This window comes from Anabrus simplex, chromosome 7 (assembly GCF_040414725.1).
Source record: "Anabrus simplex isolate iqAnaSimp1 chromosome 7, ASM4041472v1, whole genome shotgun sequence".
Lineage (NCBI taxonomy): Eukaryota > Metazoa > Arthropoda > Insecta > Orthoptera > Tettigoniidae > Anabrus > Anabrus simplex.
The window spans coordinates 214,188,962-214,207,264 of NC_090271.1; the positions used below are offsets into that span (position 1 = coordinate 214,188,962).

Here is an 18,303-nt window from a genome sequence, read left to right on the forward strand (position 1 = left end):
AGGCAAAACTCTGGCATTCAGCTGGATGTCGACGTTCTCACAGACATGTAAATGAGGGGAAGTTATCTCATGTGAATGCGTTAGTTTATTACACATCACAATTTGAATATATGGTTGGATATACTCATTAGCACGAGCATTCCAACACGATGTCGGTAATGTCCCAGAAACCCGACATTAATCCCTTCTCATTTATCTAATCTTCTTGTAGGCAGCTATTATAGGCCCAGAAATTTCACTAGTTTCCCTAGAAACGACAGTGGTTAGGCCACTAATGTATTAGCATTCTTGTATTTCATGATACTAGTTCAGGCCTGTTCTATTGCACTTAGCTGTAAGTTGAGCTCTCAACTGCACTACGGATTACTTTAACGTGGCATTGTCCTCAATTGGGTCGACAATGAGCCGTTCACTGACTTTCTTGGTAATTCACATTTATATCAAGCCCGCTCGCTCCACACACTTCGCTAATTACGTCCCTATATATGTTAACTGAGCCGTATTAGCTTAGATACATAGGAGGCTCGATGTACGACCTCTTCTACACACGGACATCGGTTATTGTGGTTTCGTACCGTTCCTATTTTATTAATTAGCGGCACACTGTACACGCTAACATCTCACTCAGAGGGTGATTATTTCCACATATATTCACAGACTTTAATAAATCACTGCATTACACTGCTCAAATTACAAGATTATTTCTTCACAAACGACTCACACACAAACCACGATGAAATACTACCGTACTGGCGTTGCACTGAAATGCACTGGATAGTGTCTTCCTCTCAGCTCTTGAATATATAGGCGAGCTACGCTAGAGACCCGAATGCTGAGGGTGGGGGAAAAAATGCAACCCTTTCTCACACGTTGGTCCGTTAATACGCAACGTATAGTGACGAACAGGATATCAAATTGTAGCTCTTGCATTCTCATTTCCACTGAGTGAATGTTTTTGAGATAGCTTCGTAGATTCTCAAGCAATCTCAAAGGCGTCCTTTTGTCTCTGGGGGTGAATGATGATGAGCACAGGGGATTCCTTGTGTTCGCTGTCACGGTTAGGGTCCAACATCTGTTGGTCATTAAGACGCGCCCTTGTTTACAGCGTAGTTACCGCTCTGTCAGTTAAGTAGAGCACTTCTCGGTCTCATAATTATGCGTAAAATTCCCTGATTCAAATGAATGTTTGCGCTTAATTATCCATTGGGTATTTTGCGATTTATAAAAATTAACAGAAATAAAACAGCTGAATGCGATAAGTTGGCAGTGGTGAATGAGCGAGGAAAACAGAGTATAACAGGGTATAATGTTAGTTTTCACGTTGGATATACTCTCTGGGCTCAGCTAGTGACCTAGATTCTTTGTCACGTGATAACGCGTCTCTTTTCATCTCGCTCACGGTTGGAGTGAGAAAACTTTGAGTACAAGCGCTCTTGCACTGCCTTGCTGCTAATTACCAGCAACTAGAGCTGGGTTGCGCGACTCTGGATACTGCACATCGAGTCCTGGTGCGGGTGGAAAAATTCTAACTTGGGCAGTTTTTATCGTAGAATGACGCGGAAAACGGCATATTCCATCTCCTGGATATCCTGACATACCATAGGTGACGTTGTGAACAGTCACAATAGGTAACCACATAACGTACGTTAGCATTGCCTCCGTAATGTGCGATGATGTTAATGAATTTAATAAAGCTGTTTTGTGCAATGGAACAAGATTGAATCTACGGAAGCTAAAAAAATATATAATTTATGCAAAAATTCAGGACTGAGCTTCATGAAGGAAGTGTTTTATACAAAGAATAAATTTAGCACCTGTGAATCCGGGTACACCATTTGTTCTTAAATTCAGGCAATTTCCCCGAAATTTAACCATCTCTGTTACAATGAATCAGTCACCAGGATAAATTTTAAAGTGGGATAGATTTCCCCATTCCAGTGTTTTGGACAGTTGTATGTAGCTTTCTCAAGAGTACGCAGATCCATAGACATCAAAGTACAACTCCAAGCTACAACTGCACTCAGTATGGTTTGTAAGGTTTTAACTCCATTCGAATGCCATATAAAACCTGGAAAGTGTAACTTTTATTCATAAGATACATTAATTGTCCATTTAGAATTTCCAATTACTTTATAGATAGGCTTACTGTTTTTACTCATTTATATCATAATTGTCCTCTAATTTTGTTGGAATTGTAAATATTAGTGGCATTTTCTCACAGAAACATTCTCCCACAACCCACAATACCAGATCACATTGGAAGAAATTGATGAGGATGATGACGAAAACAAATGTACAGTGGTCATAGCTCTTATGCAGAAGAACAGGAGATCACAAAAGATGATGGGAGTGGAGGTTCTCTCAATAGGATTTGTATGTTACCATGTAAGTATTACCTTTCATGATTTATACATGATGGTAATTTAATTCTAGGGTTACTATCACTGGTACTCACACTCTCATTCAAGCAAGGGCGGTGCATGGTATTGTTGCAGGGTTACACAACTCCCAAGAATTTTACGCTTCATTGGTCGTCTTTTCTTCCTATTTTGCAGTTTAATAAACCTAAATGTACTGTAAAATGTGTTAAAACCAACCATCTTTTGTCGTTCGATGTACTAATGCTTCATAACGGACCATTAAACTCCGCCGTCTTCAAATCAAACTCAGGGTGTTGACTTTCCTACGCCAAACTCCCTAGCACACAGCGCGCCGCTATTTAGTTTCAGCAGGGACGAGCCTAAGCTTGTATACAATGTATAGCATCAGGTAGCAAGCCCGCCAGTATCGATCCTAGGGAGTTGCACGAGAACAGCAAGTCCCCTAACGAAAAACAATTTCAAATGTCCCCGTTAGATTGCACCACTCTGCAGAGATGACTTCATCCCTGCTTTCTCTCCTCTCGCAACGGTAATTTCTTCTCCACGCCACTAGGGTAAGCTGTACCACACCATTCACAATATTGCCAACATTTGTATTTCATGGGCAATCATGACCATTTTTTAAATCGCAAAATTTGTTTTGAGGATATACTTTCGGAGGAAACGTTTTCTCATCAGTATAACTTCATGTTATACTTTTGTCAACCGTAAAACGAGCTTTTTGGCAACATTGTCACATGTTGATTTTTGATAAACGGCTGGACTATTGTGATTTGCGACATGGAGTTGTTGGTGTTACTGTAGACGTTATGTTCACATTTATCACGTGTAGGTCTTGGTGTGTTTTCAGGTGATTGAGTGTTTTGGTTGTAGATAGTTTTTCTGTGCATTATTATTATAACTGATGGATTCTAGATTGTGAGCAAGAGTTCGTCACAAAGCTGCCGGTGTTAGTGTAGTTTAGTTTGACTATTTGTTGGTGTCGTGTCATGGCATTAACGGTCACCTGTGGGTGTAATAGTACTTTGTTTTAACTGAATGTTTGGTTTGAAATATTAACTTTTCAAGGTGTAATCTCATGTGTAGCGGAGTGTGAGTGAAAATGAATACTGTAAGTAATTTACAAGTTGGAGAGATTTTCCAGCTTTCTGATGAGGAGAAACTTACCGTAAAGACACTCGGAAGACCATTACCAGACTTAAATATTGTGCAGAATATTAATACTGGAAATCGACAGTTTAGGAGGGTGTTTAAAAGGGATATTTATACAAATAGTGATTGGTTATGTGGTTGCGAACTTAAAAATGTGTTATTCTGCTCCCCATGCTTGTTGTTTGGTGGGGAACCCACGTGGACCAAAGTAGGAGTTACGGACATAAACCATTTAAGAACCAAAGTAAAGAAACATGAATCTTCAGCTGTTCACATTCAAATCTGTTTAAGACTGACACTTTTTAGAACTGTCAACGTAGCTGCACAACTCGATAGTGCGTATAGAAGGAAAATTGCGGAGTATAACGAAGAAGTTAGGCATAACAGATATGTGTTAAATATTTTAATAAACTGTATTCGTTTCTGCGGTTCTTTTGAACTGGCCTTAAGGGGGCACGAAGAAACTGAATCATCATCAAACCCAGGTGTTTTCAGAGGACTAATTAATTTTAGCACTGAATTGGATGCCATGCTAAAAGGTCATTTGGAAAAGGCAACTGTTTTCAAAGGAACATCCAAAACTATTCAAAATGAACTTTTGAAAATTATGTTGGAGGTATTCCAGGAAGAAATATCAAAACAAATAAGGGAATCAGAATTTTTAGCTATTATAGCAGATGAAACCAGTGACATTTCCAATATATTCCAGATGGCTGTTGTGTACCGTTATGTAGTAAGAGGCAAACCAATAGAAAGGTTCTGGAGTTTCCTCTCTCCTGCAAAACATGACGCACATATATTAGCTGCGTGTTTATTGGAAGAATTAAAGAAGCACAAAGTAAATGAAACTCCCCGAAAGTTAATTGCACAGAGATATGACAGGGCATCCATTATGGCTGGTTCCTCTGGTGGGGTACAAGCTATTGTAAAAATATCCTATCCCAGCGCAGAATATGTGGATTGCTATGCCCATCAAGTTAATCTTGTAATGAGCAAGGCGGCATCAATCAACCGCAATGTGAAAATATTTTTTTCAAGTTTGCAAGGAATTTGTGCATTCTTATCCAACAGCCCACAGCGGACCGTGATACTTGACGAGGTAGTGAGGAAATGTTTGCCACGGGCTTGCCCTACTTGGTGGAATTTTCAATCACGATGCGTAAATACAGTTTATGACTGCAAGGAAGATCTTATTGAGTGTATGAATCAGATATTGGAAGGCAACTCTGTAATGAGTGAAACTACAACTTGTCAGGCTCTTGGTCATAAAAAAGTTCTTTACAGTTGTAGTTTCAATTTTTGGCTGGAATTCTTCTGTAAAGTTATGCCACTAGCTACAACATGGAGACACTGATGCGGGTTCTGCACATAAGGCCGTTTCAGCATTTGAAGTAAACATCTCCAAGATCCGAGAAGAAATTGACCTCACGAGCGGTAATGAACCTACCGATTACTCAGTGAAGAAAAAGAAATTGGACAAGACTGAATGGGAAAGAGAAGCAAAGGAAGTGTGCAATGTGATAATTTCCCAGGCTAAAAACCGTTTTAGCTTCTCAGGTCATCTTGTAGCTTCATCATTGCTTCTTCCAGAGAAGTTCTCCTTGTACTGTTCTAAGTTCTCTGAAGGTACCTTACAGACAGTGTGTTCAGTGTATACATTTTTGGACAAACTAAAACTACGCCATGAACTATCGTCCATCTATTTAGCACAAGAATTCAGATCATTTTCGGGTGCTGTTAGTCTAGCAGAGTTTATAATAAAATAACCAACAACCTAGAGAAAACGTTCAGTGAGTGCTTGAAACTGTTGAAATTAATTCTTACAATCCGTATGACATCTGTTGAAGTAGAAAGATGTTTTTCTACTTTGAATAGGATAAAAACTCTTAAGGAACTCTATGACCCAGGAAAGATTGTCAGCCTTGGCAATGCTTTCTATAGAAAGAGATCTGGTGATGGAAATCGCAGACTTCAATCAACGGGTGACTGACAAGTTTGCATCAATGAAAAACAGGAGGGCAAATTTTCAATTCAAGTGAGGTAAGAATAACTGTAGTTATACTGTATAAATAGCCTATTATTTCTTGTGTTTTAATTGCTGGCTATATTTCAGTTTTAATAGGAATGCAGTTCATTACATACGGATACTAGGGATTCTTGTTATTTCTGTAAGATTCTCATTTAAAATTGCACCATTGAAAACTTTGGTGCAACACCCAGCTTCAGATACCACCAGCCGCCACTGCATTCAAGCACTGCAATTTACAGAGGCTATATTTTAAATGACCATTTGCCAATAGTTAAGAACCACTATAGGCCTATATTATTGGTTAATTCCTTTATTCCTTTCTACATACTTTCAGATTCTTTTCCACATAATTTCCATGCTATTCAAATATTTGTCATAGCAGGGGACAAATTTTTATAGAAGTCTGCCACCTGCAACGAAAACCATTTCTGAATTGTTCTTTTCACTTAGCCATCGGTGTTAAAACATTTTCCACCAAGGAACTTCTTCAGGGGCAGGAAGAGGTGGTAATTACTCTTACAAGGTTGGTGTTGTAGGGAGGGTGGTTGAAATGCTGCCAGCCAAAAGACTGGATAAATGCTAGCATTTGAACAGCAGTATGGGGGCCTTGCATTGTCTTGAAAGAGGGGTATTCCCCAATGTTCATATAATAAGAACCTTATAATAAAGAGCTCCAGAGAGAGGTTTCTACAAATACTTTTCCCAGTTCCATATCCCTGTGCCTGCTGGTCAACAAATCCCTTCTCTCTGTGAATGCTTTCTTTGCTAGGGCAATTCTTCTTTTGCTTCCTAGATACTCCTGTTTTCTTCTGTAATGACACTATAACAGTAAGATTGGTTTTAGTTCTATTCATGAGTTTCCAGTAATTATGTAGCATTCAGTGCTTTGGCAGTTTTGTTAACTACTAGTGCTTTTGAGATCTTTATATTAATGTTCGACTCCAGTGAATTAAGGCCTTTGATAATTTCTCAAACATCTTGTTCATTTCTTTCTCAGAGTCAGCTATGACTTCAATGTCATCTACCAATCTAATGCAATAAATCCTTTGCCCATTCATCTTTACTACCTCAGTTGAATCCTCAGTGAACATATTAACACTCTCAGGACCAAGTTCATATTTTGAACTTGTTCCTGGAAACCAGTCAATTTTAGTGATTTTCTGAACATTTTTCTCTGTACCTACTAGTTGGATTTTGATGGATGATACACCATCTGAAGGTACAATCTTTTACATTTAACATTTATATCTCACTTATTGCATTTAGATATTCTGAATACTAGGCCTACACAATTATTGCTATGTTCTTATCTAGAAGGCTATGAATTAGTTCCAAAACTTGATATCATATGTGGTGCTTACTAATGCTTATCACATAATTATGACTTCCCTAATGCCATTTAATCAAAATTAGGATACAAGAATGTGTTCTACATACTGTAAGTAGTAGTGTTTTAAGCGATATTCCTGTTAAGAGATTCTTCATTTAATTGTTAAGTGAGTGCCAAAGTCAACAGCCATCTTCATTTTCTTGCTTGGCATTGATTGCACATAGTTCTTCTCTAGGCAGACTAATTTAAACGTTACCAAATCTTGGACGTAATAACACACTACCATCTGGCGGAATTCGCATTAGTTACATCTTATATCATCATATGGATTGGGTATATCTACCCATATGTGTACTCCACATATCTCATATAAATTAGATTTACAATGTTTTTTTCTTTTCAATATTCACCACATCCATCTATCTCGTCTTTACAAAAATATCATTGATCCAGCGCTAAGAATACTTACAGCTCTGATACCTTCCTTAGTAATTCTATGAAAAAGAAATAACTTTCATCTCCTGCCGCATTAAAATAAACATACTGAATTAAAATGCCCAACGTTGATTCACAGTCTGGTGACAAAATTCCATGCCCTATCTGTAACAAATATTTTAAGTTGATGTTAGGAATGAATATTCACATAGGCAAAGCTCACCTTGAAAAAAGGAGAAATAAAATCATAACACAATATGCTGGTAACATGAATGTTGGGGAAAGCTTACAATTGACAGAAGAAACCCCAATGGTCGCTGATCATGAAAATGAAAATATTAATCCTATGAAGAGTTGGAAGGATAGGATTTCAAAACATTATGCAAAATGGTGATGCTGATCAGCTGATATCTTGTACTTCTGAGCTTATGCAGTTCTTTGCAGATCAGCTAAACTAATTACTTGGCCCTCAACATCCTGCTATTAGATATTACAAAAGCAGAAATTTACAAAATAATCATAAATATGACCATGAAACCTCTAGAAACCCACAGCGGAGGTCTAAAAGGCAATGAGAGAAGAAAACAGAGAACGTTATGCCTATAAGGTAGCCCAATATCATTTCTATAATCTGAGGCAGAAAATTCCTCGCAAAATTTTGGATTAAACTACTAAGGCCCATTCTTGTAAAATTCCAATAACTACAATTTTGGAACATTTTGAAAGGAGTTTTTGTACTGAAATAACAATTTTCCTCTTTCTCTTATGGAAAAAAGCACTGGATTACCTGCTGATGGTAATATTTCAGTAGATGATGTCCATAAGGCATTATGCAACATGAAAGTTGACACTTCACCAGGCCCAGATCATATTACAGTTCGTGTATTACAGCACCTCAACGTTACTAAATTTCTGACGTTACTCATCAACATGATGCTTCATTTTTCCTAGGTACCTACAAAATTCAGAATGGCCAGAACAATTTTAATACATAAGGGTGGAGACATAAATGATATTAAAGAATGGAGACCTATTACCATATATATGGTGATTAGGAGAATAACTGAACGAGTCCTAGATATGAGACTGCATTCATATGTCTCGCTAAGTCCTCACCAGCGTGGCTTCGTGCCATTACCCGGAACTCATGTCAATGCTTCCCTCATGAATGGTTGCCTGGAGGATGCAAAACATAACAAAAGGATTGTTGCATAATTTTTTTAGACATCACAAAAGCATTTGACTCTATCAGACATGAACATATCAAACGATTTGTTCGACAACCTGAAATTCCTCCAAACTTGTGTAGACTAATTGAAGCATTTCTTACAAAGAACACTGTTCAAGTGGAAGCACAGAATAAATTGTGCAGTTAAGTTGATTAAACAGACTATGACTGATGGTGCTCCCTGGAAACGGTAGAGAGTGCACATATCTACCAGCTAATTCTTCCATTCCAGAAGTGTTGAAAGATGATTCTTAAAAGGTCCTTTTCAATACCACAGTTGTCGATTATGTCCATAAACATTGAAGGAATGTCCCTTGTAAAAGAAGAACTGTTGCAGAATTTATGTAAGAAACATGGCTGTGATGTACTTTGTGTACAAGAAACCCATCGAGACATTAATCAGAGCAGACCAAGAATTTCTGGCATGCGTTTAGTGGTAGAAAGACCAAGCCAACAGCATGGAAGTGCAATATTTGTCAAACTTGGTACAGCGGTCCTATCCACTGATATATCTGACTGTGCTGACATGGAACTCCTTACAGTTGAGTTAAATCATTGCATTTATATTTATATATATATTTATATTTATTCTTTATATAAACCACCAAATTCTGCATTCCATTTCCAGAAACCAAGAAATTTTGACAATCAAGCCATCCACTTTGTAACTGGTGACTTTAACAGCCAAAGCAACGCCTGGGGATATGATCATGAGAATGAAAATGGAGAGGCTGTGCTGGAATGGGCTGAGACCACCAGATGCTACTGTTACACTTCCTCCTTCTTTTAACAGTGGACGTTGGTAACAAGGTTATAACCCTGATCTAATCTTTGTTAGCGAAGGAATTGCACAGCAGTGTATAAAGAACATTGGCACCCCTATACCTCACACACAGCACAGATCCATCGTGACAGGTATTTGCTATGGTACGTCCCATGAGCGTACTTTTCCGCACAGGCGATATAATTTTAAGAAAGCAGACTGGAACAAGTTCACTGCATATCTGGAAGATGCTGTATCTGATATAGGTATTTCTATGACTGACTATGACCTGTTTGTAGATGCAGTGAACAAGAGCTTCACACAGTCAATTCCCAGAGGTTGTCGAATGAATTATGTTCCTGGTCTCAATCAACATTCCTCGGCTCTGCTGGCTGAATACATTGATCTATTCAAGACGAATCCCTTTGGCGAACAGACTGTGCAGAAAGGTCTAGAGCTGACAACAATGTTAGCGGAAGATAAACTAAATCATTGGATATCTAGTAGTTAGAAAGCCTGGCGACTCTTAGAGAGACTTAATAATGACTTCACAAAAGCCCCTGTACATGTTAATTTGTCTCCAGATGCCAGTGCTCATCAACTTTTGCTCAATGGAAAAATAGGGAGTTACATGAATAGAGTTAAAATAGAATGCCGAATAGACAAGGAGTCTAGCAACCTCACCAATAATATCACCCTAGAGGAACTAGAGAAAGCCATAAAGAAATCCAAAAATGGCAAGGCTACAGGTCTGGATGATATGAGAGTGGAACAAATAAGACATTTTGGTTCCAGAGCAAGGAAGTGGGTTGTTGATTTTCTAAACAATTGCCTGCAGAGTAAACAGATACCTAAGGTGTGGAGGCAGTCTAGAGTGATGACTATTTTGAAACCAGGTAAGGATCCATTAGATCCTAAGAGCCACAGGCAAATATCATTACTTTGTCACCTATATAAGATATTTGAGAGGATCCTACTTGAGCGCATCACATCTAAAGTAGATCAACATCTACTCAGGCTTTAGATCTGGAAGGAACTGCACTTCACAGGTGCTCGGTTTAACTCAGCACATAGGGGATGGGTTTGAAAGACGTAACATCACAGGAGTGGTATTCGTTGACCTTACAGCAGCGTGCAACACAGTGCATCATAGAACTTTGATCACCAAGCTCTATAACTTCACCAGAGACTATGGTTTCATGACGATTGTTGAAACTCTCCTGCAGAATCGCCAGTTCTTTGAGTTTCAAGGAAAGTACAGTAGGTGGACGGATCAACGGAATGGACTTGCCCAGGGCAGTGTCCTCTCGCCAATCCTCTTTAATGTCTACACGAATGACCAATCAAGGCCTTCCTATACAAGAAGCTTCATTTATGCCGATGACCTGTCTTTAGCGGTCGAGTGCGACAACTTTCAGATCACTGAAATGCAGCTCTCAAATGCACTTAAAGAACTTTCAGTGTACTATCAGAAGAACCAGCTACTGCAAAACCTGACTAAGACCCAGGTGTGTGCATTTCATCTTCAAAATCGAGAAGCTACTAGACAGCTGTAGTGTACTATCGATATACAGGAGATCGATGTGTGTGGTGTAAGATCAGAGAGAAGATGATTGTTGTTTATGCTTTGGATGTAATGGCGACTGTCAATAAAGAGGTTGTTTATTTCGTATAAATCGCTAATTATACAGTACATTGGCGCAGTCGGTAAAATCCATTGGTTAAATCCGTAAACTAAACCTTCAGAAGATATTAAAATGGAAAGAAGCAGCACTAGCCCTATACCAATTTTCGATGTAAATGGAGATGTCACCAGCCTTGCTTCTAGATGGAAAAAATGGAAACGTTCGGTCGAACTATATATTGCCGCAAAAGGAATAACAGATTCTGCTAGAAAACAGGCAATTTACCTACATTCGGGTGGAGAAGGCTTGCAAGACATATTTTATTCCATCCCTGAACACAACACTATTCCTACAGGTAAAGCTGTGCATGAATATACTTTAGAATTGTTAGATAAACATTTTTTACCGAAAAGCAATCCGCTGTTTGAGCGGCACATTATGAAGTCTATGAAACAGGATGTTAGTGAAACATCTGACGCCTTTATATCTAGGTTGCGTCAACAAGTTGTCAAATGTGATTTTAAAGATACCACAACAAAAAAAGAATTAGAGGACATGTTTATATGTGACCAGTTCGTAGAGGGTTGTAAATCAGCTGAAGTCAGAAAGAGAATATTGGAAAAATCCTCTGTCACAGTAGACGATTTGGTTGACATTGGACGGGCTCACGAAATGATAAATATACAGACATCACATTTTAGTAAGGACGACGGTTCTGAGCAAGAGGTGTATAGTATGTCGAATAGGAAGAAATATGGGATTTCACAAAGAACTATTTCCAATAGTGGCAAAAACACTGGTGCTCCGCCGAAAACTAGTTATAATAGTTATCAAAATAGAGGAGAAAGGAAATGTTATTGCTGCGGGGAAACAAATCACTTAGCAAGTGACCCCCAGTGCCCTGCAAGAAACAAAGTTTGCCAGGCTTGTAATTTAACGGGGCACTATCGGAAGTGTTGTAGAACAAAAAGGACATATACGTTAGAATCGGGGGAGTCAAATGTTGATGACGAAATTTCTTACGTGGGCAACGTCAAATATGAAGTCGGCCCTGGATGTAGTAGTGATTTAGACTACACCTTTCTTACAAATGACGAAAAAAAAAAAGGGAGACAACGGGGAAGACCACTTGCCTATTGTCAGGGGTACCCTTCGTTTTTATTATTGACTCAGGATCTACTTGCGATGTTATTGACCAAGGAACTTGGAAGGAATTTGAAAGGAAGCAGGTAACCGATAAAGTAAAATTACTAAATAGTTCGAAAAGACTTTTCACTTATGGTAGAACCGATCCGTTGGATATTTTAGGAGAGTTCGAGGCGGACATAACGCATTCCAATAGAAAAATTAGTACCACTGTTGTAGTTATTAAAGGTAGGGGACCACCTATTTTGGGACGTTCCTCGGCTACAAAACTAGGAATATTACAAATTTCTGAGCACGTTAACCAGACGGTGGTTTGTGACACATCGAGGGTGGGCAAAATAAAGAATTTTCAGCTTAAATTACCAATCGATCCGAAAGTCCCACCAGTTATTCAACCTCTGCGGAGGGTGCCATTGGCATTAAAACAAAAAATAGCAGAATGTATCCTTGAGCTGGAGCAAAATGACATCATTGAAAAGGTTGAAGGACCGTCAAGATGGGTTTCCCCTCTTGTACCAATTCCAAAAGGTGACAGCGTTAGATTGTGTGTCGATATGCGAATGGCAAATAAAGCTGTACTAAAGGCTAGTCATCCACTACCAACCATGGAAGACCTACACCCTGAAATTAGTGAAAGCAAGTACTTTTCAAAGTTGGATGTTAGGTCAGCTTTTCACCATGTGGAGCTGCATCCAGACTCACGGGAGATTACCACATTTAGCACACATTTAGGCTTATATAGGTTCAAACGGCTAATGTTTGGTTTGAATCGGGCAGCTCCTGAGTTCCAAAAGATAATGGAGCATCTGATAAGGAACAAGATTCCTAAAGGAGTTTACGTATTTATTGATGACATTCTGGTGTATGGGGAAACTAAAGAAATACATGATTCAAGATTAAAAAAGGTTCTTGAAGTTTTTCGCGAGCACGGTATTGAACTGAATGAGGAAAAGTGTGAATATGGTAAAACTTCAATTAAGTTCTTGGGTCACATAATATCAGCTAATGGCATTAGGCCTACCGAAGACAGAGTGGCGGCTCTGAAGAATTGCAGAAGACCACAAAATGTGTCTGAGCTGAGAGGTTTTCTAGGCCTACTGAACTATGTAAGTAGATTTATTCCGAACATATCAACCATGACAGAACCACTGCGACAGCTTACACATAAATCTGCACAGTTTGTATGGAAACAAGTACACCAAGAAGCTTTTAATAAAATAAAAAAAGTACTTACATCTAGTTCAGTTTTAGGATATTTCAACCCCAAGGACGAAACGATAGTGATGGCAGACGCTGGCCCAAAGGGACTTGGTGCGGTGCTGATACAACGGAACAATGAAGGGATCCCACGCATAATTTGCTACGTTAGTCGCAGCCTGTCGGATGTCGAACAACGGTACTCTCAGACGGAGAAAGAAGCACTTGGGATTGTCTGGGCATGTGAGCGTCTAAGGATTTTCCTGACGGGTAAGCAGTTTTGCCTGTATACGGACCATAAACCACTAGAGGTAATTTTTGGGCCTAGATCAAAACCCTGCGCGAGAATTGAACGTTGGCTTCTGAGACTCCAATCTTTTGACTTCCAGGTTAAGTATGTAAAGGGAAAAAATAACATAGCAGATCCTTTATCACGGTTAAGTGAGAATTCAATCGGTGAAGCCGAGAAGGACAATTATCTGATGAATTTGGCTACGTATTTGGCACCAGTTGTATTATCTTTGGAAGAAATAGAGGAAGCTTCAAAAATTGATCCCACTCTAAAAAAGGTCCGGTCACATTTACTAACAGGGTGTTGGGATCGTAATGACGTTGACCTCCTTCCATTTCGGGCGATGATGTCACAATTATGCGTCATGGACAATATATTACTGAAAGAAACCAAGTTGGTAATTCCGAAAAGTTTACAAACTAGGGTCCTTAGTTTGGCACACGAGGGTCATCTGGGAATTTTGGAAATGAAAAACAGACTCAGATCTAAAGTATGGTGGCCTGGAATGGACAAAGCAGCGGAACGGACAGTGAGAACATGTCTGGGTTGTCAGATTACCAGTAAACCCGAGAAACCCGAAAAAATATCTCCGACAGTAATTCCTAAAAAGCCTTGGGAACGAATAGCTGCTGATATTTTGGGTCCTTTCCCTAATGGGGTACAACTATTGATCGTGATAGATTATTTTAGCCATTTCATGGAAGTAACAAGACTAAGTAGTACTGACTCTAAAAGCATAATAAAGGCCCTAGATGGTATTTTTGCAAGATACGGGTATCCTGAGGTTCTCTCAACAGATAACGGCACGAACTTCGTTAGCGCAGAGACGGAAAATTACCTGCAACAGTGTGGAATTCATCACCACAGAGTTACCCCGTTACACCCACAAGCAAATGGCACAGTGGAAAGACTGAACCCAGGGATAACTCAACGACTACAGATTGCCAATGCCATGAAATTAGATTGGGAGTTAGAGCTAAACAAGTACCTACTGATGTACCGGAACCATGAGCACCAGACTACAGGAGTTAGTCTGGCGGAGTTATTTTTTAACAGAAAATTGAGGGACAAAATTCCCGGTCTGGCCCCATACAAGACAGAAAAAATATTAGAGGAGGTGGTGGAACGAGACCTTATTCAAAAGTTTAAAAAGGGAGAATACGCGGACATTAGACGTGGGGCCAGAGAAAATAAATTATCAGAGGGCGACAAGGTTTTGATGCGTAACCCCAAAGTAAACAAATTTTCAACTACATTTGGACCCACACCCTTGAAAGTCGTCAAGAAGAATGGCAACGCTGTGACAGTAGAGACTTCGGATGGTAGACAAATAACTCGCAACTCTACCTTCTTCCGGCCTTTTCATGAGCTGTTGTCTGAGGACGAGTCAGAGAGTGTGAAAGAGCAACCAGAGGAACCAGAAGAAGAAGAAGAAGAAGAAGAATATCAACCAGAGAAGAAAGAAGAAGAAGGAAGTCAAGAATCGGGACCGAGACGAAGTCAACGGGAGAGGAAACCCCCAGGATTTTTGTCAGACTACGATTTAAAGTAAAAAAAAAAAAAAAAGAAAAAAGGGAGTGATGTAGTGTACTATCGATATACAGGAGATCGATGTGTGTGTTGTAAGATCAGAGAGAAGATGATTGTTGTTTATGCTTTGGATGTAATGGCGACTGTCAATAAAGAGGTTGTTTATTTCGTATAAATCGCTAATTATACAGTACAACAGCTGTGCATGACGTGGGAGGGTAAGCAACTGAAGCATTGTTTTACACCAAGGTACCTGGGTGTCACCTTAGACCGGACCCTAACATACAAGAAACACTGTGTTAACTCTGGACAGAAAGTCTCAGCCTGAAATAACATCCTCCGCAAACTTGGCTCAAGCAAATGGGGAGCCCATCCAACTTTGTTAAGAACCTCAGCTCTTGCTCTGAGTTTCTCTGCAGCTGAGTATGCATGTCCTGTCTGGTTCAGGTCAGCCCACATGAAGCGGGTGGATGCAGCCCTTAATGAAACATGTAGAATAGCAACTGGGTGTCTGAAACCCACTCCCACTGACAAACTCTACTGCTTGGCTGGTATTTCTCCTACCGACATTTGGCAAGAAGTGTTTGCAAGGCAAGAGAGGTCGAAGATGGATCTCACAAGCAACCACCCATTATGTGGACATCGACCTCCACCCAGAAGACGGAAGTCCAGGAAAAGTTTCCTCAATGTCTCCAAGGCTCTGTATAAACCAATAAGAACAGCATGTTGTGATATGTGGCGAGCAAAAATGGAGCATCTCTCTGATTGGACGGTGCTTTCTGAATCTCCACCCCCTGGTTATCGTATGGAATGGACAACCTGGAAGGCACTGAATCGTTTGAGGAGTGGAGTAGGTAAATCCAAGGATAACCTAAAAAAATGGGGTTATTTGAAAGATCAGTCAGACTTCTGCGATTGTGGGGAGCAACAAACTACCCAACACCTGCATGACTGTCAGTCCTGCCCTGTTTGTTGTACACTTCAAACTTGATTCAAGCCACTGAAGAGGGAATTTCTGTTGCCCATTTCTGGGCAGACATTGTGTGAAACATGTTTTGTGACATAAAATGTACTTTGTTTTGTTTGTATATAATACCTTGGATTCCATTGTTGGATGCGCTTGAGAACGGTTGGCTGATGAGAGAGCTCTTGCATTATTGTAGTCATAAAGTAGTTAAAACCTATTAAAATAGCTTAATTTTGTGAATATATGTTTCATTTAGTGCTATTTATATAGTGGTGTTTAGTGTTTGTTGGTAGAAATTGGGAGTAGTGATATTTATTTAAATTTATAACAAGTAATTCAGTTGGTCTTCAGTAAATTACGTTTCCTAGGTTAAGTAGGCTAGCTAGGTGTACCTTGTTTCAAACTTAGGTTTAGGAAGTACTTTGGTAATAATATTAACTTTAAAAATATTTTTAAATATCTGTAGGTTCATTGGTATAATACTTACAAAGGCAGATTATCATAAGGAATAGTATCGTAACTTACGCCGAAACTTCTCCGGTATTTCGTATAGATTTTCATTCAAATTATCGCGAAAGTATTAATATATTACATTAAATATGATACGCCTGTAAACTTCCATTTAAAAAGAAGTTAAAGAGATTATATGGTAATAGTTAACAGTCGTTGTATTGTTATTGATTATGTCACTCTTCATATTCAAATATTGCATTGTTGGCTAAGTCATGAACAAAGGGTGTATAAAATAGTGTAGCCTAGTCAAGTAAATTTTAAATAAAAATCAGCTGATCTGGTATTCAAATCATTTGTAGTTCTGAGTAGGTAGTTAAAGTACCGGTATCCGTAATTTATATTTCGCTCCCTCGATCTTTCAGTATTTATGAGTGGTTAGCTAATAATAATAAAGTTCATATATACCAGTAATTGCAATTCAAGTCCCTGGAGTAGAAGTAGTTTTGACAGAAATATTTTTAAGAAATTATTGTGGACAACCTCGTATTTTTCAGTAGGCCTAATTAAGGACACTTTTATTCTCCGTCCCGTGGAGTAGGGAAAATAATAGTAATCCACCAGCTGTAATAATCACATAACCACATTTCAGTTGAGAACTGTAGTGAAGGTAAGGTATATTAGATAGTATCTTGCCTGTTATATTCGTGTTTTTCTTTGTGTACGGCAATCCTTTTGATACTTAAGCATTTAACCAAACGCAAGGTTTCATTTCTATTAGAGCATAGTAGGATAAAGTAATACTAAAGAAATAATCTTCTGTCTATGCGTTTAACTTTGTTTGTAATCCTTGAGTACGGTAGTTCTTGCAAATTTCAAACTTTGGGCCTAATTGAAATTTTCATTTCTATTTGTGCTTAATAATAACCTATTGTAATTAGGATACATCTGAACGTAGTTTTTAAACTGTTGTAGTGTATTGTAGTGACTTATTAGAAATTAGAGCGCTTATTCTGTTATTTTTAGTAGTCTTGCAAATTTCAAACTTTAATTATAATTTCCATTTCAGTTTGTGCTTAGTAATAACCTGTTGTATTAAAATTAGGATACATCTGAACATAGTTTAAAATAATTGCAGTGTAATAGTAGGTATCTTATTATAAATTAGTGTGTTTATTCTATTATTGAGAAATATTTGTGTAGTATAGTATCCGTAGTATCTATAGTGTCTGTTGTATCTGTATTAACTCTCTTACTAGAATTTGTTGCAGTAATTAGGGTAGACTTAACTGCAGTTTAGAATTGTGTAGACCTAATTCTCGTGTATTACTTTCGGTTTTCAGTAATTAACAGCAATTTTCATTCTGTTAGGGTGTTGTAGAAAAAAAAAATTGTACAACTAAGTAGTATTGTAGTGTAGTAGTAGCTTATAGTAATTACCTTGTTGTTGTGTGATCTTTGTGAACTATCCTAGACAATATTTCTTTCCTTTCATTTTTATTTGCACAGAATCAGTTATTTTATTTTTCCTTTTCTTTCTATTATTCCATGAATAATGGCTACGCAGTGCAAGTGTAGGAACTGTGGGCATTAAGGAGTATGAGAGAGGAGTTGGAGAGTTTGAGGGAGATAATTAGGATTCTCTCAGAGGACAGGACAGAAAGTAGGCCTCCTTCAAATAATGTACAGGATACATTAGGTGTAAAGGAGGGATGGGAAGGAAATGGGGAAATTGTAGCAGACAGGTGGTCTAATGTTTTAAGGGGAAGGAGATTGCA

The 18,303-nt window shown here is 38.6% G+C and overlaps 1 protein-coding gene across 1 annotated transcript in view; it reads left to right on the forward strand.

Annotated features, from left to right (window-relative positions):
* The window catches only part of LOC136877477 (calpain-B), a 287,052-nt gene that overhangs the window by 247,719 nt on the left and 21,030 nt on the right, over positions 1-18,303 (forward strand). The window contains exon 9 of the mRNA XM_067151555.2: positions 2,222-2,385. Coding sequence (XP_067007656.2) covers positions 2,222-2,385 — 164 coding nt within the window. The remainder of the gene's footprint in view (positions 1-2,221; positions 2,386-18,303) is intronic.